The 24,630-nt window shown below is 41.0% G+C and overlaps 3 protein-coding genes across 3 annotated transcripts; 1 reads left to right on the top strand and 2 right to left on the bottom strand.

Annotated features, from left to right (window-relative positions):
- Window positions 1-2,555: 2,555 nt before the first annotated feature.
- On the bottom strand, window positions 2,556-13,085 carry LOC308134089 (cell surface glycoprotein MUC18). The gene is made up of 7 exons (XM_080501707.1): window positions 12,929-13,085; window positions 12,121-12,242; window positions 10,981-11,179; window positions 9,705-9,850; window positions 7,475-7,616; window positions 5,052-5,196; window positions 2,556-4,102 (listed from the first exon to the last, which is right to left on the bottom strand). The coding sequence occupies exons 1-7, from the start codon at window positions 13,005-13,007 to the stop codon at window positions 4,015-4,017; spliced, it is 921 nt and encodes a 306-aa protein (XP_080357833.1). The 5' UTR covers window positions 13,008-13,085; the 3' UTR covers window positions 2,556-4,014.
- An 862-nt stretch (window positions 13,086-13,947) lies between these two features.
- Window positions 13,948-18,386, top strand: taf12 (TAF12 RNA polymerase II, TATA box binding protein (TBP)-associated factor). The gene is made up of 6 exons (XM_080501524.1): window positions 13,948-14,079; window positions 15,240-15,460; window positions 15,712-15,789; window positions 16,413-16,527; window positions 17,375-17,463; window positions 17,628-18,386. The coding sequence occupies exons 2-6, from the start codon at window positions 15,383-15,385 to the stop codon at window positions 17,661-17,663; spliced, it is 396 nt and encodes a 131-aa protein (XP_080357650.1). The 5' UTR covers window positions 13,948-14,079; window positions 15,240-15,382; the 3' UTR covers window positions 17,664-18,386.
- Window positions 18,387-18,676: 290 nt separating this feature from the next.
- rab42b (RAB42, member RAS oncogene family) lies at window positions 18,677-22,900 on the bottom strand. Its single transcript, XM_080501523.1, has 3 exons — window positions 22,685-22,900; window positions 22,258-22,480; window positions 18,677-20,911 (listed from the first exon to the last, which is right to left on the bottom strand). Exons 2-3 carry the CDS (start codon window positions 22,473-22,475, stop codon window positions 20,464-20,466), a joined length of 666 nt encoding a protein of 221 aa, XP_080357649.1. The 5' UTR covers window positions 22,476-22,480; window positions 22,685-22,900; the 3' UTR covers window positions 18,677-20,463.
- Window positions 22,901-24,630: the final 1,730 nt, after the last annotated feature.

A 24,630-nucleotide genomic window follows, 5' to 3' on the forward strand; every position in this document is an offset into this window, starting at 1 on the left:
ACTCAATTCGCTCTAAATTTGATTGATAACCAGCGTTAATATTTATAAATAAGTGATTTCTATTAAATGTTGCTCCATGGACTAAAATGTTCGAATCCTCGATGATTTTTGAATTTTTCATTAAGTTACAGTTAATGCTACAGTTATTAATTGCATTTTGAAGTCAAATTGGAGATGATTGTGCAGATTACGAATGGAAAAACAAATGTGTGAATGCTCATTTGTTGGTTGAGTTGTGTCACGACTCATCCATCACACAACATTCAAAAGTAACTCTGAGGTGGATTTTCTCACAATTCTCAAAGAGAAAATACTTTTAAAATCGATACAACTAGGCATTTCCCTTTTCTAAGGGAGAGTCCCCAGAAGTGGGTCTTACTTTACTAGCCTTGGTGAGAGATTTAAAAAAAAAAAAGTTCTCCACATGCATAAATATTGTATTTTTTTTTTTTATAAAACTGTGCCTACATGTATAACTTATTGACTGTGTCTTGCCAACAAGTTTTATTGAAAGGGTTACAACAAAAATTCAAGAAAATAAATGTGCAAATGTGTCCTTAGTAAATGTTGGAGATGAAAACCTTCTTTGTCTCTTCTCTAAACTCAGACAGCCACTAGTGCTGCAGGAGTACTAGTGTTGCTTGTTAGTTATTGTCATGTGAATGTTGGGAAATGGGCCCTTCCTAATTGGTAACCATCCCAATTTCCAGCTGTGCAAATGCAGCATCGTACCGTGGCAAGCAGGGATTACTTTCTGTGGGATTTACAATGGCAAAACGGACAGATATTTGCAGATCAAACCCAGGTAAGCCTATTGAGCAGTCTCCATGTGTTTTGAGTTTAAATTCAGGTGTGTCCAACTCCTTTGTCTCCAAATTTGCACAGGACTCATCAATAAGGTTAGGGAACAGACCTGACTGTATTTGGTTAAATCACCTTTCACAATGACGGTAATGGCCCAGAACAAAAACTTGTGCTGGAGATGAGCTGCCTCATCTGTAGTCAGGGCCTATTAGGTCTCGCTAAAGGGGCTCTTTAACTTTACCCGCATGCTGTGGCCACAGTTTGCCCATAATTGTGTGTTCCAGTCAGACAGCCCAGCTCCATTATGAAAATTGTTTCTCTTTCTTCCCGTCTTTTTTTTTCTCTTCTCTAATCTAGTGTCATGCCACGGACTTGAAGCCTCTGATGCTTGAAGGCATGTTTTTGAAACTGTGTCTTTGGCGCCCCCGTCAGGCCACAAAAAGGATGGTTTGCCATGGGTTTCAAATCTGCTTTTTCCTCTCATCATTTGTCACAAATCCTCCAGACATTTTGATCAGTTTGGTTTAAACAGTCAGGAAAGTTCAAACAGACTGTAATGCATCAAAGCAGTCTATTAGTATGAATATTAATATTTCTTCCCCAGACTTCCACAAAGTTGCTTTGAACTCTTGCCTTGCATCTGACCTCTACTGATGGATCCGTGTGTGATCTTAAAGTCTCGGCTTCAGGCTCTCTCCACTCGCTGATTTTAGTTCTCCACACAAGTTTTAACCTTGTTCTGGCAATGATAATATCAGCCTCACTCGCACTCCCAACTCCCATCCCGTCCCATTTTTCCCCTGTCAGCCACTCTGCTAGTGTTTGTTCCCGGGTTGGCAGGGAGTCGGTGGCAGCAGCTCCCCCGCACCAGATGGGGCATTGTCAGGAAGTAATGAGGGGAAAACACCTGCTTCTCCAGCGAACTCCACTCCTTCATGTTCAGCCATTTGAAACAACATATGCAGGATGCACATACAAAACCAAGTGACCGTGACAAAAACAGCAGTAGGCAATGACATACAGTTACAAATGCCTGGCACTGCAGTGTGTTACTCAGTGAGGTGTCATGTTCAGTATTATCCACCTTTACAAGTTGGTTTGTGCGCTAAAGGCTGCCAGGAAGTTTGTCAATCAGACTCACGGTTGGCACAAGCGACTGCACTTTAATGTCAGAGATGTAGGTCCTTATCCATCGAGGACCTTGCATGCATCACAGGAAATATTTGAGGCTGCTATATATTCCAAGCACCACTCCTGCATAACCTTAAGCTGTTGTCTGCTGGTTTATCCATGAAGCACTATCAAGGTCAAAATGTCACTATGAACTACTCCTTCCCCTCCCACCCAGAACCTTGTACCTCAGAGACAATCTTGCTGTGTGAAATTTGTGGTACATAATCTTGTGTTTTCTGGTCAGCCAGCTGAAGCCCCAGGACCAAAAATCACTAGGGAGCTCACAGCTTTTCACTCATGACTGACTCAAAGGCCAAAACAAAATGGTGCTCGCTGGCATTTAGAATGCAGGAGGGCTTTTCAAATATACAACTTTTTTTCACTCACTGCAAAGCGTGACTATTTAAAAAAAAAAAAAAATGGTTTGGGTTACACACAACCGACCGGTTCTTTCCAGATTCTAGAGCTTGACCTAAGACATACAGTGAAAAGAAGTTTGTAGAGTTAGAAAAGAAATACAGGGAGTCTGTAAAACGCTCAACAAAGGATGGCTGCGGCAGAGCCGAGCTGTACAGGGGGCTTGAATAATCAGTTTAATAACATTATCCTGGCTGTGCTCTGTGGCGCATGCACCCGTTAATGGAGTGTCATTGTTAAACTGCCGCTTCGCCCATTATTAACAACGGCCCACGGTCAACCACACACCGATAATAAAACCACATAAAACCCAACATAACTTCTACAGACAAGCGTAATGAAATTCTCAGCATTATGAGAACAGTTATGGTAATAAGCGATGGTGGTGCGGTACAACGTTAAGGGTTACAAGGCAACAGAGGAGAAAATTAAAAAGATGAAGTTGTAGTCCACAATAGTTATTTTGGAGAGATCGGAGCAGACTAAATCTAGTCTGGTACAACTAGCAGAGGCAGACTCCGCCTGCTCGTATAATGGATGGACAAAGTTTCAAGGTTACCCGACTTTACAGTTATTTTCACTGTGAGTCTTAATGTATGAATGCCGCTCGCAGCCTGTGGAGCTGAACTATTTGAGGATAGGTTTGTGCTTACAGGCAGATGGGGAAAGAGAGAAGGCTGCACAGGCCCAGTGAGCAGTGTAAAGGTCATTGCTTCAAAGTAAGGTCTTGCAGACTGAGGTTGGTAAACAAGCTGATGCAAGCCCAAGATGGCACTGGATCAAGAGGATGTGTGGCCAAGCGAACATGCATGTCCGGGCTTTCAACTCGTTGTCAGCCTCTTTTGTATGGCGAAGATGGAGCAAAATCAATGGCACACAAAGGAAGGTAAATCTATTTTCCTGAAGGCCATTTAATGTCAAACAAAACCCAATGTACAGTAAATTGAATATAAGAGTGCAATGTGCTGCCACAGTTAAATGATTATGAAAGGGGGAAAAAATTAAAAGAAACTTCCCAAAGAGACTTACAGCTGGTTCTCATATGAATAATAAGTTGAAAAAGAAACAAATCAACAAATTGAAACCTTGTCCCATCACCCGAACATTTCATTCATATTACACAGCTGAGCAATTACATTTGCAAAATAACAGGTAAGGATAAAATTGCATGTTAAGGTGTTTACAGCTCTAAATAGACAAGATTCTTCATGAAAAAAAATAGGAGCTCGATATTTTCCACACTTCAGAATAAATGAAAAGAAAATTGCACACCTTCGTGTTCAAGACCCTTAACTTGCAGCCATCACCCACAACTGGAACGGCTTTAGCATCGCAAAAAGAACATTTGGTCCTTTATTATAATGTATTTGTTGTTTTTTTACTTTATTTTTTTGTTTGTTTTTTTTTTCTATACCCAGTTTCCCTTTAACTGATTTCACTGTCCACGTAGTCTCCCTATATCCCAAGTTGTCTCATTTCTTTCTATTCACCTCCCCCATTTTTTTTCCCTTTATGTGCATCCTTTGTGGCATCGTTTGAGTTTCTAGCCACCCACATAATCTTCCTCATCTCTCGCTTCATCATTCCCTCAACTCATCATCCCTCCACCTGCTCACGCAGTCACACCAGAGGCTGTTTGTCTCCGCAGGTGGAGGGTAGGGAATCCACACTTGCTTTGTAGATGGGCTTGATCTGAGACCGGTCATCACTGGGGAGAAGAAGAGGGTGAGAAAGACAGAGGAGCATGATTACCGGTATATCGATTCTGCAGTAGGCACTCGAAAACCATAAGTGAGGAAATTATAGACTAGACTTGAGCACTAAAGCCACACCTGGTGGTAGATATGAAAGTTCATCATCCTCGCCTCTGCAATCTGTATGTCTGTGTACACACAAACTAGTATACTCATGACAGCCTACCATAGCAAGGATGAAAGAAAAAAAATCCTCCTCAAGCATAGAGATTTTTGTCTTTGGAAAATGTATTTTATGAGTCCAGATGGAAAAAGAAGTTAATGGGCGAATCTGCATGGGGTCATGGTGCACATTAACATGCTGTCAGCTTGGGGGATTAATGGGAGTTTCACTAATTTCCATATCATTGTTGTAGTCTCTTCTATATACATATATGATAAAGACAGTTTGACCTGCTGCTCAGCACAGGCTTTTCTCAAGCTGGCACTGCATTGAAACACGTGGGAGAGCAAGGAGCATGAAAGAGATCAAATATGAGGTCAAGTCGGTCAGACCTGCTGAGATCAAATTTAATATTCAGGGTGGCTAATGCTTTTTCATATGCAGGAACTAGTCTGCACATGCGGAGAGATTTTTCGCAAGATTACTCAAAATGAAGCGTACCCCAAGGTACACACTGACTCACACCAAAATTCACACGCTTTTAGTGAAATGGCCTTGGTTCTATCACGAGACAGAATGAAAAATTGTAGCAATAGCCAAATCTGTAATATAAAGTCAAACTGCAAGAGGAGAGAAGAGGGAATCCATTTGGGAGAAAAGGGAAGGTGAAAGTGGTTAGGCAAACAAACTCACTTACACTCAAAGGCAGGTTCTCCGAGTTACATTTGCATGCCAGTCACACTGGTTACGAGTTTGAAGAATGGCCAGCACAAATAAACAAATAAACTGTTGATTCTTACATGGGCCCCTTGCTGGTCTTGGCTCGCTTGGCCCTGCGGCACAGGAACACGGTCATAGAGAGGATGAGGACGACGAGAGATGCAGCCGCTGCCGAGGTCATCAACATGAGACGGCCATCACTCGTCTCATACCACGGGGCATCCTCTGGGGGACAGATCAGTAAGGCATGAAGGGAAACAGGCATCACACGGAATCAGAAATCAGCAAAACTACGAGCTTCCTGCCTCTAGGCAATGCTTCTAAAAGCAACCTCCTGTTTGTTTGCGAGAGAAAAGCATGTCTGTCTGGAGTTCAGATAGTTATAGTCCTACACCCAGCTGTGATGCTACAGAAGTCTGCTTGTTAAAATTTTGAAAGCCAGTTGATTATCCCCTTCATATGCTTGGATTTCCAATTTATATATAACGTTTGAAAAGCAGGACTTTGTGAATGTGGTGTTTAGGGCTGTGGACAAAGTCAACACTGAAAAAATAAGGTTGTGAGTATAAGAGGCAGCAACAAACGCATGATTTTTTTTCTGCGCCCATACTGCATTTTCTTATGTTAAGAGGATTTCTTGGCAGCTGGATTCACAAAAATTCAAACCAGGAATGTTTACTTAAGGTTTGTCCAGCTATTGTAGAACACCTTCAAAGCAGAACTAGTGTTTTCTCTACATACCTTCCAAGGAAGAAGAAATCCTATTCCAGAATACAGAAATTAGTGTTATTTTAATTACTACATGTGATTCAGAGAGGATTCTGAAGACCCTGCGAAGCACAGTGACCAGACCGTCAAGTGCGACAGTAATAAGACAACTCTACCATTATAAATAGCCTGCGTTCACTTAATTGCATTTTTAGACGTTGTATGATTCCAGCTATTGAAATCACAAGGCTCATGAATCTTACTGGGCGAGAGAGAGAAAAAAAAAAGTGTTTTAAAACTGTCATGCATTAACAAGAGTAATCATCTCACAGGTCACTGGAAAAGATGATGAAGACTGATGAAGTGCGATAAATTCAATTAGTAATGATGTCATTATATTTCATTAGAAGTAAGACACTTTGACAGTCAAGCAAAGACCTGCTGTCAGTCCATTTGTGTACAAATGCTCGCTTGGTCTTCTGTTCAAATGTATCCCACAATTTTCACTTAGTTTTACAGTAAGTAGGAATATACCCAGGGTATACACATAGATTTAGTCTGATATAAGCTAACCCTGGTGTTACCCTTGAGTGCAGCTGTCTGAACCCTGGAGCACACTAAACAATCAAACCTACTCTATTTGAAAAGCAGGTCTCAGTCCACTTCCATACAAATTCTCGTGTGATGTGACTGAAGTTCGATTGTTGTCTAAATGCAGCGCGAATCAAAGAGCTCTGAACAGACCAAACGCAGGACGTGACTGGCTTCAGAAAGACATATTCTCGCGGTGGACTGCAATTGATCTGCACAATGGAGGAATTCCTGCCGCTGTTTTGAAACCTTGCTTCTTTTCATTGGCTGTCGGTGAGATCTCAGCTGTTAGAAAAATATCACTGAAATAATCCAGCATGCACAGTATTGTCTCTCGCTCAGCACCGTGGTGCTGTGGTTCAATACAAGTATGTCGGATATGCATCACCACCATGAACAGCTCTTCAGCATTCACAGTACTTCCATCTTTTGAGTACGAAGTAAACAGAACTAAAGTGAAAACTTTTATGTGAATGTAGTATTAATGTCACATGGAAACAATAGACTAAACAATGGTAAAGTAAAATAAAGTAAAAGTGGCAAGAATAAAATAAACCCCCTACAGATTGTTTGCAAATGATTCATAAATATCCCTAATGCGTCACGAGAGTGCAGTTATATTTGACTTGATATTTCTGTCTAAGAAAAAAAAAAAATCAAAGGTCAGTTAAAACCATAGCTTCTTTTTTTTATCTTATAATTATCCTCTTAACCTTTAAAATTACAGCAATTCTGCCATTGCCATTAATTTACGATATTCTAAATGTATTATTTCCCTGGGTATGATCACCTTACATGTTTGACATTTAAGAGATAATTTCATTTGAGACTGTCACCTTTTTTATAGGGGTTTTTGAAGAAAAAAAAAAGTCCTTTATTTTTCAGAGCATCACAGTCCTTTTGAAATTCTTAAAGCGGATCAATTAAACCTCTCGCTAAAAAAGTTGGGGAGCTGAAGGTTGAGCACTTGCGACACATACCTTCTGCATTTCTTCTCGATGACGCAATAGTGACTACCTGACCTTTCAGGTAACATTTTGGTGGCTGTTAGAGGACGAAGTACAACACAATATATTTCTGTCTCTTCTTAATGGATGCAGACAGATAAATTCCCAACAGGAGCAAAACAAGTGTAAACTGGGTTTTCAGAAAGAAGGAAAGAACACCGAGCCACAAAGCTGACAGGCCGACGGTCGGTCCTCACCAGGCAGCACGCTGATGCTGATGCTGCGTTTCTTGCTGAGAGACTCCACTGAATGCTCTGCGACGCAGGTGTACCGTCCTGCATCCATCTCACTCATCCTCCTCAATGTCAGTGTAGAAGAAGGCAGTATCCAGTCACTATCCTGATGAGGGGGGGCGGGGGGTGTATAAGCGTGAGAAAGTGAAGGACACAGAGACAGGAGACAGGTGGAATAATGTTTCACTGGCTGGACTGTAAGCAATCTTTAAAGAGAGCACAAATTCTTACAAAGAAAAATTAGACCCTGTCAGTATAAGAGAGATGTAAAACAGACAAATGATGGAGGAAAAAAGCAAATGGGAAATGATACAGACACAAACTGAAAAGAGAAAGTGACAAAAATAGGGCAGGAAGGCTTATTTTGTCTATTCTGTAAAAGTATCAGAAAGAAAATGGAATAGAGACAATATGGAGGAACTGGGGGGCTTGTGGTTGGACGAAGATACCACAGAAATGTCCACTGGCGTGTCAACCTTAGAGAACACATCCAAAAGTCCCCAATGAAGTGTATATACCTGAGCAGTAATCCCAATGAATGAACACAACATCGACACAAGTCAATAACCCAGACAACACCATCGTCCACAAAGAACGATGCGGCAACAGCACACTGTTAACATAACACATAATGAGATGGCAAGGGAGCAGGATGAATTGTTGACACAGAAATAGCAGCACTATTATGAGATAGAGCCCAACATGGGAGGAAACAAATAATAGGCCAAACACAAGGATTGGAAAACAAACGAACGTGGAGGAGGGGGTAAAAAAAAAAAAAAAAAATTACACCATGCAAATGATTTGGCTCCTGGGAGCTGCAGTTCCTGCCAAGAAAGTCCATTTCAATTTGAATGGATCTGAATTAAGAGGATTTCCCATAAAGGCCAGGTCTGGCCAAAGCAGCATTTTGTATGCAAATCCACTGGCTCCCGAAGCAGTGGCCCGTTTCTGCCTCTGTCCTGCTGTCATTACCGGGGGCCAATGTGCCCACGGCGGCTGTCTGTCAATTTGGGTCGTTCTGATGCCTCTGTCTTTCCCACATTTATTCCTGTCGGACAGACAGTGGGCGTACACACACTGATAGAAAAACACACACACACACTCTCACCCAGAGAGGAGATAAACGTTACACTGCAACTTATCATTTCCATGACTTTGTGACTTTTTTCCCCAGACGATGTGTCATGAATGTCTTGATGTAAATGGAATATGAATGGCTTGACAAGTGAAACATCAGCGCTGGCCCATACAGTCCCAACCTGTCAATCACTGTGATCATGGTTATTAGTACTCCTTAAAGTGACAGTGCTGTATATTCAACAAATGATGACAAAATATAAAGCACTGCATATGATCATGTGTGAACAAATAGTGGCATAACGTGACCAATGAATTGGACTCGTAAGCCTATTTAAAACCTGAATTAGCGTTGACCCTTTAACAAGCATACTAATCCTGAGCCAACTTATCAAGAGAAATAACAAAAGGGGGGGGAAACTCTGCAAGTACGTCTGCCTGTTTCCCCAAGATGTCTTTATAGTTGCAAAGCTTCATTAACTTTTTATCCGCTCCAAGTGTTCGCCGAGACTTTGAGGACACCTTGAAAGCGCAATACTGTTTTCTCACCAGAAGGGCATGGCGTGTCTCCCAACTCATCAACTTCTTCTTGTTCTACATGCCGGCTGTCACTGTTGCGTTTTACGCTGAGACGTCTTAATTTCCCTTGGGCTGTACTTTCTTACCTCAGCCAGGAGCCCAATTGAATAATTCAATGCTGGTTAACCAAACATTGAAAAAAAATCCTTTGAAATCTATCCACATAATTGTTTTCAGGTTGACTGGCTCTTGTCTAGACCTCATTAAACTATTAATCCTCTGTAAGTGGGCAAGCTGCAATCCCCCAGAGAGCAAGATGCCTAAGCCAACCGGTCACTTAAATACAGAGCACTTCTTATGTGGAGGGGATGGAAAGGCGACAGGCGACGGGGAACAAGCGGCAGGAGAAACAGAGACGTGTTAAAGGAGGACAGAAAATTAAGAGAATGCTTGAACAAAGCCAAGAGGCCGGGGGAAAAAAATATAGAGGTCACGTGAAGAACGAGCGGAGAGAGGGAGCGGGAGAGAAAACGACAGGTTTCCAAAAGCATAACGAGGACAACGCCACTGAGCACATTTCCCGAGGCTTCCTCACCTCTTTGTACCAGGAGTAGTTTGGCTCTTCTGAGGAGCTGGCGGAGCACTTCAACACCACTGCATCCCCACGTCGCACCTTGAGGTCCTGCGGGGTGGCCAGGTAGCTGGAGTAGCCCTCCCTGGACAAGAAGAGCTCCCCCATGTCTGAAACACAAAGCAAAGGAGGTAATGCATGATTGGGCATTAATGAAGCAAAGTCATTCCATGTACACTGAAGAAGCCTCTTCAAGCATCCGGGACGTGACTGAACATACACTCGCAATAGCGGACGCAGGTAAACACTAATATAGTTTAAGGATATTTGTGTCTATAGACCAGTGTATGAATCCCTCGCAGTGGTACAGGCTGTACCAAGGAATCAATAATAATGATAATGGGCTTCATCTTATCGAAGTCTTTAGCGAGGCAATGTTGTGAATAATGGCTCATTTTCTCTTCCATCTCAATAGATGGCCCACGTCCATCCAGCTTCTGGCTTCTTTCCTCTTCTGTCTCCTTCAGTCCTAAAGTCCATTCTAATCTTTTCCTCCTATTGATCCCCCCCATGGGGCTGAGGAGCCTATCAAACAGCATTACGGTCGATTTGATGGCCACTGGGGAGATAGAGGACACTGAAAATCTGACTCGCAATGCCATAGCTGACTTTCCATATAGCTGTTTATTGTATACGAAACAGCTTGAATCCAAAGCGTCGCCGAGGGAATATCTCTTTTGTTATCTTGGAGCTGTAAACAACAATGACTATAGTCAAGCTATTGTAGGTAAGGATATGCACTGGCTCGCTGCTTTGAGTTGTGTTTTTGTACCTTTTCCAGCAGCACTGCACAGATATGTTTTGTGTTATTAATATTTAACGTGTTTTTCTATCCCTCACTGTGAAGAAAGCTGCGTCCACGGTGTCTTAAAGATTACTTCCTGCTGGTTAGAAATAAAAGCAAAATTGGTTTTAGAGTCTTTCTGTTCAGTCTTCTGCTTACTAATGTACATGCAGGTTTATCGTGCTTCCCTCTTTTTTTTGGGCGCTATATCAGTACTCTCAGATATTCCCCTAAATGACTGAAAGAGATACTTGTTGTTTCGTAAGTCATAGATTTATCTAGCTTTAATGGATTCCTGCTGAAGCTTGTTCACTTCTGCCAGACCTGCACTACACACAATGTCAGTGTTTGATAATTAGTCAAAGGGAAAGTACAGGTCAAGGAGTCATTGTTTTTCAAACTTTCAAAGGGAGAGTTTCTACAGAGCTGTAACCCACATCGACTCCAGGAACTCACAGTTTACTTTCAAGGCCAGCGGCAGGGAGGAGTTGTCTGCTTCGGTCACATTGTCAGCATCCGACACGCAGCGGTAGGGGCCATCATAGTAAACTCCTGCGTGGGGAATAAACAGAACTAGACTGTCTGCAATCTGCTTCACCGGCATCCTGTAGAAACACCAAGACCTCTCGGAAATGGCCTGCCAGCCGTTCATATACTAAAACCAGGAAATAAAAAAAAGGGAAAAAGAAAGAACATATATTTAGATGACAGAGAGATACTTTGATTTCAGATACTCTGAAATGGAATATTGCGTCAGCAATAACTTGTGTGACTTTAATAATACAGTCTTACGGCAACTATCAAATAGTAATTACATGGAACTGAGTTCAGGATAAAATTAAAGTTTTTGAATTTATACAAATTGCTTCGGGGATGACTTTGCATTTTATAGCATAGTGGCAAAGGATTCCATTAATGAATAATTAAAAAGCATTATTGTGACATTGTATTATTTGAATGAGCATAGTTCAAAATTGAAAGGGAGGTGGAGCAGTTGGCATTTCTAAAGCCAGAAGTTACCAGGTTCAAGCTTGGATATGTGGACCTGCGTGTCTGTTTTCCTCCCAGAATCCAAAAATTACTTGTGTTTAAAAGACCATTTTTGACTCTAAGCGGGTGTTCGGCTGGGATTGGCTCCCGCATCCCACAACCCTGAGGTGAATTTATATTAAAGATAAATTCATGGGATATTTTTTGCATTGCTACCGTCAGGTTAGGTTAAAATAAGAAATTAATTGTTTGGTCTACAATTTAGCCCAGGAAAATAACAATATTCAATTAACTTTACCCCAACTTAGATATAGCAGCAGTCTGAATATTTTATATAGAGTTATGTATTTTAACAATGTAGTTTATACAGAGCAATTGCACTAAGTACAGCTTCAGGAGCAACACTGACCTAACAGTCAACGCTACCGTTATTTGCAACACATTTGTGAATTGTGGTCTGTACTACAACAACAGCAGTGTTTCAAACAAGGTCAAAAAAACAAAAAATAAAACAATGAGAGGTTCCTCCTGAGTCTTTGAAATGCACCGCTGCATTCCCCTCTCCCGGATTTGTCCCCCACCAACCCACCCACCCCCACAACTCACCTTGGAGAAGTACTCAAAGTGGACCTGGCTGATGTTGAGGTCAGAGTCTGAGTACAGACACTGCAGTGTGATGGCGTCTCCCTCCAGAACTGGCTCAGTTGGCCCTTTAATGAGCAGCGTTGCTGTGTGTGGACAGAGATTATAGATAGAGGTTATTGATCATGACATGAATAGACAGAAAGGTCCCCGGGAGGGAAGATGTGTTGACCTGCGCTGGGGGCGTCTAAAGCAGCTGTTATGGGCAAAACTTTCAAAGCAGCCACTCTCTGCTTGACTGACATTTGTTTCAGGCCAAATGTAGAAAAGTCACTGTGGGCACATGACCTGCAGCTGGTTCTTCCACTATTTATTCTGCCACTTGGAGGTTGTCTGTTTCACTTTCAGGCATGAACAACAATTCTCTCAGCTATGAACACAACATGAGGTTGGCATACAATATTTGCATCAAACATTTAATTGTCAGTCTCTCGATAGTTCCAGCAACATTTTTCTCTTTGAGTCTGTGTCTTGTACCCACTGGGGAAAACCCATCAATGTGACAGAAGAGAAAACAAAGCATTTCCTCAAGAGAGCACATCAGCTCGGAGACACACAGGCAAGACAAACAGGCAGCCAGTGAAGAAAACACACACACACATACACACACAAGAGCCCAGGAGCTGCAAACTAAGAAAAAAGAAAATGAAAAGAAAAAAGACCAGAGCTAGACTTTTATATTAAACCAATACTTCATTACCAAGAAGCAAATAAAATGAAGCTCTTTGAGACGATTTTGGAACAGTACGTGAGATACGAAAAACATATTTACCATAACTGCCATGGATCAGGGCGATCACTGCAACAACCAGCTGGGCTTTCATTGCTGTTGATACTCTTTTTAATATCATAGGAAATTGTGGTCGGGCTGTCGTCTCGTATTGCGCACTTTCTATTCCTGAACTGAAAGTTTGTTCACTATTTATGTGAAACAAGAGGGGGTGTGGCTTCACTCTGTTTTTCTTCCCCTAAGTGCGTTCAAAGAGTCTCAAATCCTGGACAAAGCTTCAACTTTATACCTGTAGATGAGCTAAAGGGCTGAAATAAGCATTTTACAGTGTATACTGGTGTGAATCACTTTCGCCGAGGAGCATTTACGCGTGAAATGTGATCTTATGTGGAACGTAAGCGAAACACGCCGCTCCTCCAATCATTAATTCGCCCCCCCCGGAGCGTCATGTGTGTCTGAGAGGAAGCGCTCGGATCATGTTATTGTGTGTGTTTATGATAAAGGTCAGTGTTTCTTGGAGGAGTTCAACGGAATCTGAGAGCAGCTGCGACACGATGACTTTGCGTGATGTGTAACCAGGAACAAGCCAACATTGTCTGCTTCATTTGCTCTGACCTTTGATTTCCTGTTAATCAGAGACAGAAACGAAAGAGTCGGGTGAAGCTGCTAAGAGACACCTGAGCGACGCACAAATATTAAACTCAACTGAAAACTGCTTGAATGTGCTTCATCCTGCCATTACACATATATTGTTTAAAACAAAAGAATTGTGGGGATTCATTATACTTCTGCCCATCAATTATACTATTGTGTGACAATAGTTTCTGTTGTTGCTTTATATAATTTATTTATTTAAATAAATGCGACAAACTGTAACTCATATTTGGAGTTGTATTTTGACTGATATCTTGTCTATTTGAGCAAAATAAATGAGAAACAAAATGTTTAAAGCCACTGAACTATGAATCTTCTGATTTCATTTCGCAGTTCATGTAGTTTCACCAACCCTCCAGCAGATGGCAGAGCAGAGGCGACATTGTGCCACCGGAAATGCACTTCCACTGAACGGAAGTAGCGGAACAAGCCCGAGTTGTTGTCTTCTGCTGAAAACCCACATAAGCTTTTTGTACGAAACTCGTTTGTTGTCGTGGCAGAAACGCCAAAACATGGACAGATAGTGTTTGTACAACCGGGTAAGTCCATGATTCAAAGAGCCAATTAGAACCATTTCGTGGTTAAAGCTGCTTTTCCAGTTTAGCTGGTAACGTTAGCATCTCCGGCTAACATCAGAGCCACTATTGTTTTTAGCACGTAGCGTTGTGTTAGCGTCTTTAATTCTGCTTTTCTGTGCCGAAATCACTGAGCTGTTCAGTGAATACAAGTGTGATGTTGTCCGATGAGAGTAGTATTATGTGGTTGATTGGGTGTCGTTTCTTCTAAATCTGTTAATTTATCGAGTTGTCCCACTGTGTTAGATAGCCGCGGCTAAACTGTTGTACTTTGGTTTTCACTCATTGTGTTTGTTCTTTAATCAGGAAACAAGTCAGTTAGCGAAGAGCTTTGCGATCATTTGTAAGATGTGAAACCAGTACTGTATATTATATTCATTTTTGTTACAGCAACTTTTCTTACTGGATGTATTCAAAACTTGCACAATCACGTTATCTTATCCTTATCACAAATTTAATGTGTTTTGCAAATGTAATTCACTTCAGCTTAGTTTTAACATCTATAGCACATTTATTCTAAAAAAAAAAAAAAAAAAAAAAACATTGCTCCTGTTGGTGTAAGTAATGACAAATAAAGTAAATACATATTGTCAAATAAATGTCTGGATTTTATAGCTTGAGACATTCGGGAGTTTTAAAATGTATTGAGAAGAAGTTATTATGCTGCAGACTCTACTTTTCCAGAATTAATAAGAACAAGCAAAAAAATAAAGTTTGTGTTCCAAGTGTGTTCTTGAAGAGTATTTGCAAAATAGTACAAGTAAAGGCTCTATGTTGACATATATCGCAGATATATATCATGTGGGCGATTCTATGTGTAAGTTGAATCAATTGTGTGATGAAAGTTAATATTAGGTCACAGTTTTGCTGAGCTTTCAAGTTTTACTGTGACGAGATTTAACTTTTTCTAGATTTGTCGTTTATACAAATGTAAAGGTTGAACAGTGGTTTTAATTTAATGTGTAGGTTTCAAGAGCCTTTTTCTTGTGAGATCACTGGGGAAGGTGATGTACTGTTTACAGGCTTTTACTGCTTTGATGTACTTTAAGTCTGACTGAAATAATCCCACTATTTCAACCCTGTATTTACCCATTTGCCCCTTATAATTTCTGATGTCTTGGCAGTTTTTTTGGTAGAGGTCCCAGGAGAAAGATAATCCACCTCATCTTGGACCGCCGCTCAGGAATCAAACAGTCGCAGAGGGACCTCAACATTTTTGCGACCTGTGCAACTCCAAAGTCCTTGTGCGTTTCTTGCGGTCCCCAGCATGGCTAACAGCACTGCGACAGTAGTGAAGGGTCTGCCATCAGGCCCTGCAGGCCGAAGTAGTCCAGAGGGTTCTCAAGTGAGTTTGTTTTATTCATTCATCACATTGATTTGACACAGCTGCAATAGTATCTCTCCAATGTTCTCCGAGCTTACACAGTTTTCAACGGTGAGCAAAAGTCCTGAACTTCTACTGTGAATGTAAATAAAAACGTGTCCTTTTTCAGCATTTCTACTTCAAACTCTTATGTTTTTTTGTTTTTTTTAAGAAAGAGACTCCCTGTGAGCTTCTTGTTGCTGAGTGGATGTGTACCTTTGCTTTTCATGAAGGTTCTCAGTAAGAAGAAGCTGCAGGACCTCGTGCGAGAGATTGACCCCAATGAGCAGCTGGATGAAGATGTGGAGGAGGTCTGTCAATGTCGATGTCTGTCAAAGTGCTTGTTATTTTGTTTTGTTTTTTGCCCTGCATCATGAATGTCAGCAGCATTGGCATTCTCACTGTGAAAGTAAAACTCTTAACACCGCATTGCTCTAAAGCATGGGTCACCAACCTTTTTGAAACTGAGAGCTACTTCATAGGTATCAAGTCATACGAAGGGCAACCAGTTTGACACACTCCTCTGAAATAACACATTTTCTCAGTTTGCCTTGTGTTATATATTATCATTAATGATGCTCATCTATGTGAAGACACTGATCACATTAATGATTCCTCACAATAATTCTCATTTTTAAATCTATGTAAAAGAAAGTCTGGCAAAAAAAAAAAAAAGATTATCAACAGAATAAAATAACATTTTAGAACAGGCGTGCGGGCGACTCCTGCGGTCCTTGTGCCCACAAATTGGTGACCCCTGCTCTAAAGCTTTCCACCCTCTTCTTCTTCCTCCTCCTCCGTCCATCCATCCGTCATGAAAGAGAAAATGAAATGTCATAACATTTAAACCCTGGCTGTGTGATAAATGGTGGCAATGTGTTGTTTTTGCGTAAATGGCCTATTGATGGTTTTCAAAATGCATTTCTCTTCCCAGATGCTGCTACAAATTGCAGATGACTTTATAGAAAGTGTAGTCACAGCCGCCTGTCAGCTGGCGCGTCATCGCAAGTCCAACACCTTGGAGGTGAAGGATGTTCAGTTACATCTAGGTATGTTTCTCCTCACTATTCAGGATTGCTGTGCACAGTAAAGAAAATGTGTTGGCCCGTCCCACAAATGCATGTATGTGTATACAAATGTGTCATAATTCTTTTGTTTTAAAGTTTGAATGTATAATGTTTATTGCGAAGAAGCAACGTTAAAACAATAATTCTACCACATCTACCTTTCTTAATGTTAATTGTTGTTGCTTTCTCTAAGCTTTGATTTTGTCTTTATGTTCAGAAATGTTCTTATTTAAGAAAGGTCATTTATTCACTGTGTGTTCGTCACAAAGAATCTCATAGGGAAATGCATCTTGTAGTGCACATCCTCAGTAGGTGTGCATTAAAAGCATTTTCTACTGTCAGATTAAAGGTAATCACAATATTTGAGGTCTTGAAGAACCAAAAGTAGGGAAAGTCAGCAAACTGAGGAACACTTTATACTGAAGCAAAGGCAGTATAAAGTAAACCATCAACCCTGCTTGTTGTTCGGTTTTATGCAGTTTTCTCAGTAAACAGTGAGTTGAGGTCGTCACAGAAAGTGGACTTGTTTACTTTGTAGCCTTGAAAACTTCAGATTTATGGGGACCGGTTGCTATAAATGGTATTTTCGAATTGTGACGCTGATTTATGTCCAAAAAAGTGACAACATAGATAACAAAAAATGATTGTTCCTAATCCCATCCATCCAAACTGACAAACCAGACAGAATTCATCAGATAGAGAGAGCTCCTGAATAAAAAGCACACAGACGTTGAGATTTCTCCAGAGTTTACTGTGGCCGAATGTGTGCTGGAAGTCCTGAGGAGTCACTTGCTGGTGTCCTGCTGGCGCTGTGCGCTTCTCTCCTCAGAGCGCCAGTGGAACATGTGGATTCCCGGTTACGGCTCAGATGAGATCCGGCCGTTCAAGAAGGCTTGCACCACAGAGGCTCACAAACAGGTGAGGAAAACCACATCTAGAAATTCTACAATACTGATTTTGATAGAACATGCGTCAATATGGAGAGAAGCCTGAGCTGCTGCTGATTAATCATTTTATATTTGTTAATATTTATATTGAAATGCATATGGTGGGTGTAATTGCTTTGTTTTTTTTTGTTTCAGAGAATGGCACTGATCCGCAAGACAACCAAAAAGTAGCAAGACTGAAATCTTCTCCCCACTCTGTGTATTTTCCTTTTGTTTTTTTTGTTTTTTCTTCAACTTGGATTGTTTTGACTAACGAAGAAAGAGGACATGGATTTGTTTTTTTCGACAATAGATAATGTTTCATTGTTGTTTCCATTAGTTTTGGTTCTTTTGCCAGAATCATCGCACAATAATGGTATCCGTAGGTTTGATTCAGTTTGGGGTTTTTTTTGTTTGTTGGTTTTTGCCATTAGGGTAAGTCTGGCAGTATTCTGCTGCATTTTTGTCAATAAATATCAACTGGAATACGTCCTTTGGATCGTGAGCGTCGGCGTATCCTGTATGCCTTTTGACACCCCTGAGTGTCTGGATTTGAATGTTAGGATTGGCTTATAACAATGACCTTTATTGTTATCTTGCCAGTGAAAGATGGACGTAACTACAGATTTTACCCACTTTGCGAGTGATTTTGCCATTAAAAGCAATTAAGAAAAGTTTATAAAATCAAATTATTTCTGGTGTACACGGCCAGGAAACAATGTTTATTCCTTTTTGTTGTTTTTTTTTTTTTGTGTGTGCTGATTTGTATTTTCACTGTTAACATAATTAGAATAACACTTGTTTTGATTTTTGTTGTATCTCTGTTTTTACCATTGGCAATTTGAATTGAATTGGATCGGGACTTGATGTTGGCTTTCATATGACGACATTTAAAGAAATAAATGGGTTCAAATAGATAGTTTTAAAGGATGGAATATTTGTTGCCAGACTTAAACAGCAATATCTTGAATCTTCAAGTATTGGTGTTTATTTGAACGTGGTCGATTCTTTGTGCTGGTAGCTTGTTTCTCACTGCTGATTGAAACACTGCTGTGTGTTTACCGTGTAAAATACACAATGGCAAACTCTAAATCAATGAAAGTAATCAATTCGCTTGCTGCGGACTTGCCATGAACCAAGGACACAGACTGATTAGAAACAGTAGTTGATTCATCATCTTTCAGCAAAAATATGAGGCGACATTTTGTTTACATGTATTTGGAAAAGACCGCTCCGTCCGGAAAATGAACTATAAATGCTGTGGAAACCTCTCAAAACGTTTCAAAAGCACAATATCCAAAGCCCTCGAGAGTTTGATGAATTTCCTTTAGCAACAGAACCTGAAAACAGCCACTCATTTATAGAAAACGGCACAATTACTGGTGCAATAATATGATTTCTATACAACAAACAATTGTTGGACCTGAAAGCGGAGAGGTGTTTATTGGGCTAACCCTGGATGGTTTTCTTGTTTTTCTCCAACAACTTTCGCCTTTATTGTCTCCAAGGGGAAATATTTATTTCACAGTACTATGACCTACAACAGAGATTAACATAAGAGACATGAACATCGTGTTTCATCTGGATCTGTGTGTCGAGGGCGGCGATGGCTTAAGGAATTAAGCTCCAGCTCCAATGTCTTTACCTCAGAGTGCTGGTGCCAACTTATAATGTGATAATGCGCCATCATGTAATAATTGCTAATATTGTAGTACTTCTCTTCAGTTCAAATGCAATAAAAGGTGATAACTTTCCAGTAATATAATTCAACTACTAATCCATATTTTTGATTAGTACATTGTAGAAAATCTGCAAAAAATTATCTTTTATTTCCAGGGAATCCAGGTGTTTTTCGGTATCATGAAATTATTGGATGTGGTTCTTACATTTTTGATTTAAGATGGAAGAATTTCTTAAATTATTGGCACAATGTTCTGATATTGTCTCAAATATCTTATTAAACTTTGGGTAAGTTCCTACATTATTGGCTTTATTACAATTAAATAGCATTAAAGACTTGTTCTTTTAACATGTGGCTTGGATATTGATAAAAAAAAAAAATCTAAACTAATGCAACAGCTAAAAGTACAGATTTGGTTTCTACAGTGAGTTGTGAAGGAGTTGGGCAAAGGAATTGGTGGACTTTGCAAAATAATTTGCTTGCATTCCCTCAAAATTATTCATTGTGCTTGTAATCATTCGACTGAAGTTGTGACCTTTGTTTGGATGTTGTACACTGACCAGAGAGCTAGAAATGCCAAGATCTAAAAAAATTATAGAATTTTGAACTATTGTCTGACACTTCAAATATATCCTACGAGTCCCGACTCAGACTGAGGTAATCAATAACAAGGAAAATATGATGGTCTCCCCCGCTTTAGAGTAAATGTGGCTCTGACACAGAGACATTTTTAGCAGCTATTAAACTGATTAAATAAAAGCACAAACTACTGGAGGTCATCACTGCTCTCACTGAGCTGTGGTAAGTTATGACCTCATTAATCCAATACTGTGTGTCTCACCTCCTGCTAAAGAGAGAATGGGCCTATATGTCTTGTGCATTTAAGAGTCTATGGGTTCGGCTATTAGAAGTCTACAGCATGGCAAGAGTACCTGTAGGAAACACTTAAAGCTGCGTAATAATGTGAAGAGCCTCACTAGTTTGGCATGAATCCTGTCGTGGAAATACATTAGAATAAGTGATCAAGGAAAAGTCGATCAAATAGCAGAAAATTTAAGATGTGAAAAGTGCTGCATGTGTCAAATATATAAACTATCTCCAGTAAATCCAAACCCGTTTTTGGAATGATACACTATGGTACAACGTCATCAATCTCTTCCACCAGAAAATAACAAAGGATCAAATTTGTGTTTGTATGTTATCATGGCCACACACACACGCGCGCGCGCGTGTTACAAAGCCAACTCCAGAGGCCAGTTTGGTTTCTGCAGCGACATGATTGCACATGAGTTACCATCAGCAGTCCACAGTTCAACCACAACACTTCTTGTTCTTGGGCGCCGTGCTGGCCTGAGATATGCTGGCTCTCTGCTCCTGCAGTGCCCGAGGGGCGGTACACTTGATTCCATCCCAGCCCTCTTGCAGCTCGACCTCCCCGCTCAGCAGACCCTGGTAGATCCGTCGCGCGAGGAGCTCGAAGCACTCCTTCACATTCTGTCCTGTCTTGGACGAGGCCTCCACGTAGGGCATCCCCAGCTGCCCGGCCAGCTTCTCAGCCTCGTTCCGGCTCACTGCCCTCTCCTTGTGAGCATCCCTGTCGCTTTTATGGCCCACCAGGGTGAACAGAACCGTGTGCGGCTGCACTCGCTCGCACACCTCAGCGTGCCATTCCCTAATATGGTCAAAGGAGTCTCGGCTGCTCATGTCGAACACCAGCAGCCCCCCAACAGAGTTGCGGTAGTAGGAACGGGTGACTGACCTGCAGAGAGATGTGAGGCGAGGGAGAGAGAGGCTGTTTAAAATTCAACAAAAAGGAAAAAAAAAAAAAACAAACTTAAAATTCTATAAAGGAGAGTTTTGAGAAACAACAGCTGCACTGTGTCAGTCAAGCTTTTCCAGATAAGCAGATTGACAAAGAATCAGTCTCAATGTGAGAAACTGATATCCCCAGTCATGAAATGTCCAAAAGCATGTAGTACCCCCCATGACTTATTGAATTGTTAATCCAAAAGACATGCTCAAATAAAGGCTCTTCCTGGCAAACAGTAAGTACAAACGTCTCTATTAGAACACTTCTTTGTGCAAGCAAACTTCATTTGGCCAAGCTTTTGGCTGGTTGGTGAGCTTTTAGAGGCCATATAAACAGTCCGTGTTTGTAATTTGCTACAGCTCATTCAACTGGAGAACTCACGTAATGAATTTCGGGACAATATAAAAACCCTCACATTGTTCCGTCATTAAATGTGCAAGACATAAAAAAATAATGTCTCTTCTGAAAATGTGCCGTTTCTGCTTTAAGTGTTATAATCTATGCAAGTGTTGCATGCTGATATTATGAAGGTGACAAGGTTGCTACAGAGTAGCTAAAAGCTAAAAGCAAACACTGTAAAACGGCTCTGAAGTGAACTGAATAACCAGCGGCGGTTTATTTGGTTAGTTTATTGCATACACACCAAAGGTGTCTATAATATTCAATCACAAGGGGTGTTTTATTATCTTATACAATGAAACAAAGAACCTTTGCACAGACACACATGCACGAAGAAAAAGTCTTGCAATAGTATGTTATATTGACATTTTATCAGTCAAACGTCCACATTTCTTCCTGTTTTTGCAAACTGATGATGGAAAATTAAAGAAAATCTACAATATAAGTGATTAGTTGTGCAAAACAGGATGCCTGTGGCTTGGGCAAAATGTCTGGATCCCCTGCCATATAACAGCAGGGGAAGACAATTTTCTTTCTTTTTTTTTTAGATATGAAAATACCTCATAACACTAATGCAGGACCTGGTATCTAATTTCTTTTGTGTGTGTCAACTATAATGACATGTTACATTGGGATATAGTGGTGCTCATTGATGTACAATTAAATACTTTATTATATAGAAGGAACTGGAACTTTAGATGCCAATCCTGCATCTTTCATAGCTGGTTATACTACATACTTTATGTAACAACAAAATGAAGTGACAAAAATATTAACAGCAATCGATGTATTTCTGTCGATGGTATTTCAGACAACTTATTGTACAAAGAACCCAATGGTGACGTGTCAAACCATGAAAGTCATCGTAGACGGCGAGAAGCTGAACGTATCCTCACCTGAACCGCTCCTGTCCGGCTGTGTCCCAGAACTGCAGCTTGATCCGAATCCCTGGCTCTACCTCCAGGAAGTGAACGTAGAAGTCTACACCTACGGTTTCGTTGATGGACTCCAGGAACAAGTCTTCAGTGTAACGCTTGAGCAGGGAAGATTTGCCCACAGTGGAATCCCCCAGCATGATGATCCTGAACTGGTACTGCCACAGGGTCAGGTCCATTGTAGCTGACAGTGACAACACAGAGATTGAGTCAGAAATGGCAGGGTGGAGGGATATAAAGGTGCACAGAGGCTGTGGTGAAAGTGAAACAAAACAGCAATGAAGTTCGTAGTCACAAAAGGAAAAGAAAATGTCAAAGAGGAATGTCATAAAAAAAACAGCAATCTTGTAAAACTGAGATCAGAGAAGAAGACGAGACAATGCCATACCAGCTTCCTACTTCTGATGCTGCAAATGTTGAGAAACTATGCAGCCACTCCTTAATAATCTTGCAACCAGTAGAGCAGTGTGTTTTCACAGCCATCCCAAACACCTAACCATTTCAGGGCTGTAGCTCAAGTGTCTCGGTCTCATTCCCATGGTGGCCCTCCAAATCCTCCGAAAGAAACAAGGAGAAAAATCTGTCCCATGAAAATGACTCCAGTGTCACCATGATTCACTCCCGAGCCACTTATCCTGTTACTGTAAGCATGTGCACAAGTGTGCCTGTGCCAGGGTGTGGGCTAAAGTTTGCCTGTTGTTACTTGAAAAAAAGGAGGGGCAAATGGAAAGGGCACGTGGGAGAGGAAGGAGGGAGCTTCTGAGGAAGTCATGCTTGTATTTAACACCTTATCAAAGGAAACTCCAGTTTCCTGTCATCACAAACTGAAAGGCTACATTTGATCTGGAAGAAACACAGAAACTGGAACTCTTTGCCCAAAGTGGCTTTTGCCGCTTCGCTGTGATGCAGTCTGCAGAGTGAACTTTGCGACATAAAAAAGGGAAGTTGACAACAATACCACATTAAGTCCTTTGGGAAAAGTTCAGGATGTTTAACTATATTCTCCACAATAGGTTTGCTGTGGACGCGGTGATGCTATGTTTATATCTGAACATTGCAGCAATGATTAAAGTATTTATGCTTAGTAACAGATCCATTTTAATATCAAGTGCTTTTTTTTTTTTTTTTTTTTTTTACCTATCAGTATAACTTCATGTAACCACATGGAGCAGACCCTGATTTTTCTTTAGGGGCATCTTGTTTTTCTTTGGTGTGTTTACACGTGCACATTGGTGGTCTAAATTGCCCATCGATGGATTGATGACCACTTTAGGCGGTGACAATGAGGACAACAGACTAATAACTGATTGTGAAGCAGATACAGTAACAGGTGCATCGGGAGTACCAGGGATGCTAAGGTTGTGCTCCCTCGTCTTTGGTTCATGGAGTGTCAAGGTGAGGGGTCCATTATGACGTCCGTCATATGAGATCCTCCTGCATCCTCTTGGTACAGAAACAAAGCTCACGTATCTCTAGGTCTGGTTCACAAGTGACGTCCGGAGCGATAAAGGTATGTACAGGCTGCAGATTCAAAACAGGCTCAAAAACAAAGAACTGGGTCTCCATCGACACCCTCACCCATATGGCCATGAACTTTAGGTCACGACTGAAAGAACGAGTTCACAGATACAAGCGGTTAAAAATGAGTTTTCCCCTCAGGGTGGCAGGGCTCAATCTTTGCGATAAAGTGAGGAGCTCAGCCATGCGAGTGGGACTCAAAATACAGCTGCTTCTCCTCCATATTGAGGAGCCAGTTGAGGCGGTTCAGGCATCTGATTAGGACGCTCTCTGATCACCTTTTTTTCATTGGTTCACCTGGCATGTCAAATTTGAAGGAGGCCCTCGGGTCACTCCGGGAGCCACTTAAGAATTTAAAAAAAAATCTTTTCATATATGTGGCTGATAAGGTCCTTTAGAAGAGCTGGAGGAAGTTGTGGGGGCCAAAGATGTGGTGGCTTAGGGAAGAAGATGTGGGAATAAGAGACGGGATCCACCTGGGCAAAAACAGTGGCAGATACATGGTAGCATGATGGTCAGCACCACCATCTCATGGATAATGTCTCCAGTTTCATTCCAAGCTTAAAGGGCCTTTGAGTTTGGTACTTCTGCTTGGGTGCTCCAGCTTCCTCCCATAATCCAATGAAATACATGGGAATTAGTGTGAAATGGCTACAGATTTGTCCAAAGTGTACTCACTGTCCGCTGGGATTGGCTCCAGTTTACTACAACTGTTATTCTCATTAAAGAGAAAATTAATGGAGGGCTGGCAACTGCTAAATACAATGTGACATTTAATCGCATTTCGTTGTTAAATTTGCATGCTTCTTACATTTT

This window comes from Blennius ocellaris (assembly GCF_963422515.1).
Source record: "Blennius ocellaris genome assembly, chromosome: 8".
Lineage (NCBI taxonomy): Eukaryota > Metazoa > Chordata > Actinopteri > Blenniiformes > Blenniidae > Blennius > Blennius ocellaris.

Coding starts and splice junctions, on each gene's coding strand:
- LOC308134089 (XM_080501707.1), bottom strand. CDS start 13,007: ATGATATTAAAAAGAGTATCAACAGCAATGAAAGCCCAGCTGGTTGTT. Junction 11,180..12,120: donor ACTTTGAGTACTTCTCCAAG/GTGAGTTGTGGG, acceptor TCCTGGTTTTAG/TATATGAACGGCTGGCAGGC. Junction 9,851..10,980: donor GCTGGCCTTGAAAGTAAACT/GTGAGTTCCTGG, acceptor TTTGTGTTTCAG/ACATGGGGGAGCTCTTCTTG.
- taf12 (XM_080501524.1), top strand. CDS start 15,383: ATGGCTAACAGCACTGCGACAGTAGTGAAGGGTCTGCCATCAGGCCCT. Junction 15,790..16,412: donor TGGATGAAGATGTGGAGGAG/GTCTGTCAATGT, acceptor TTCTCTTCCCAG/ATGCTGCTACAAATTGCAGA. Junction 17,464..17,627: donor CCACAGAGGCTCACAAACAG/GTGAGGAAAACC, acceptor TTTTTGTTTCAG/AGAATGGCACTGATCCGCAA.
- rab42b (XM_080501523.1), bottom strand. CDS start 22,475: ATGGACCTGACCCTGTGGCAGTACCAGTTCAGGATCATCATGCTGGGG. Junction 20,912..22,257: donor GCCGGACAGGAGCGGTTCAG/GTGAGGATACGT, acceptor ATCTCTCTGCAG/GTCAGTCACCCGTTCCTACT.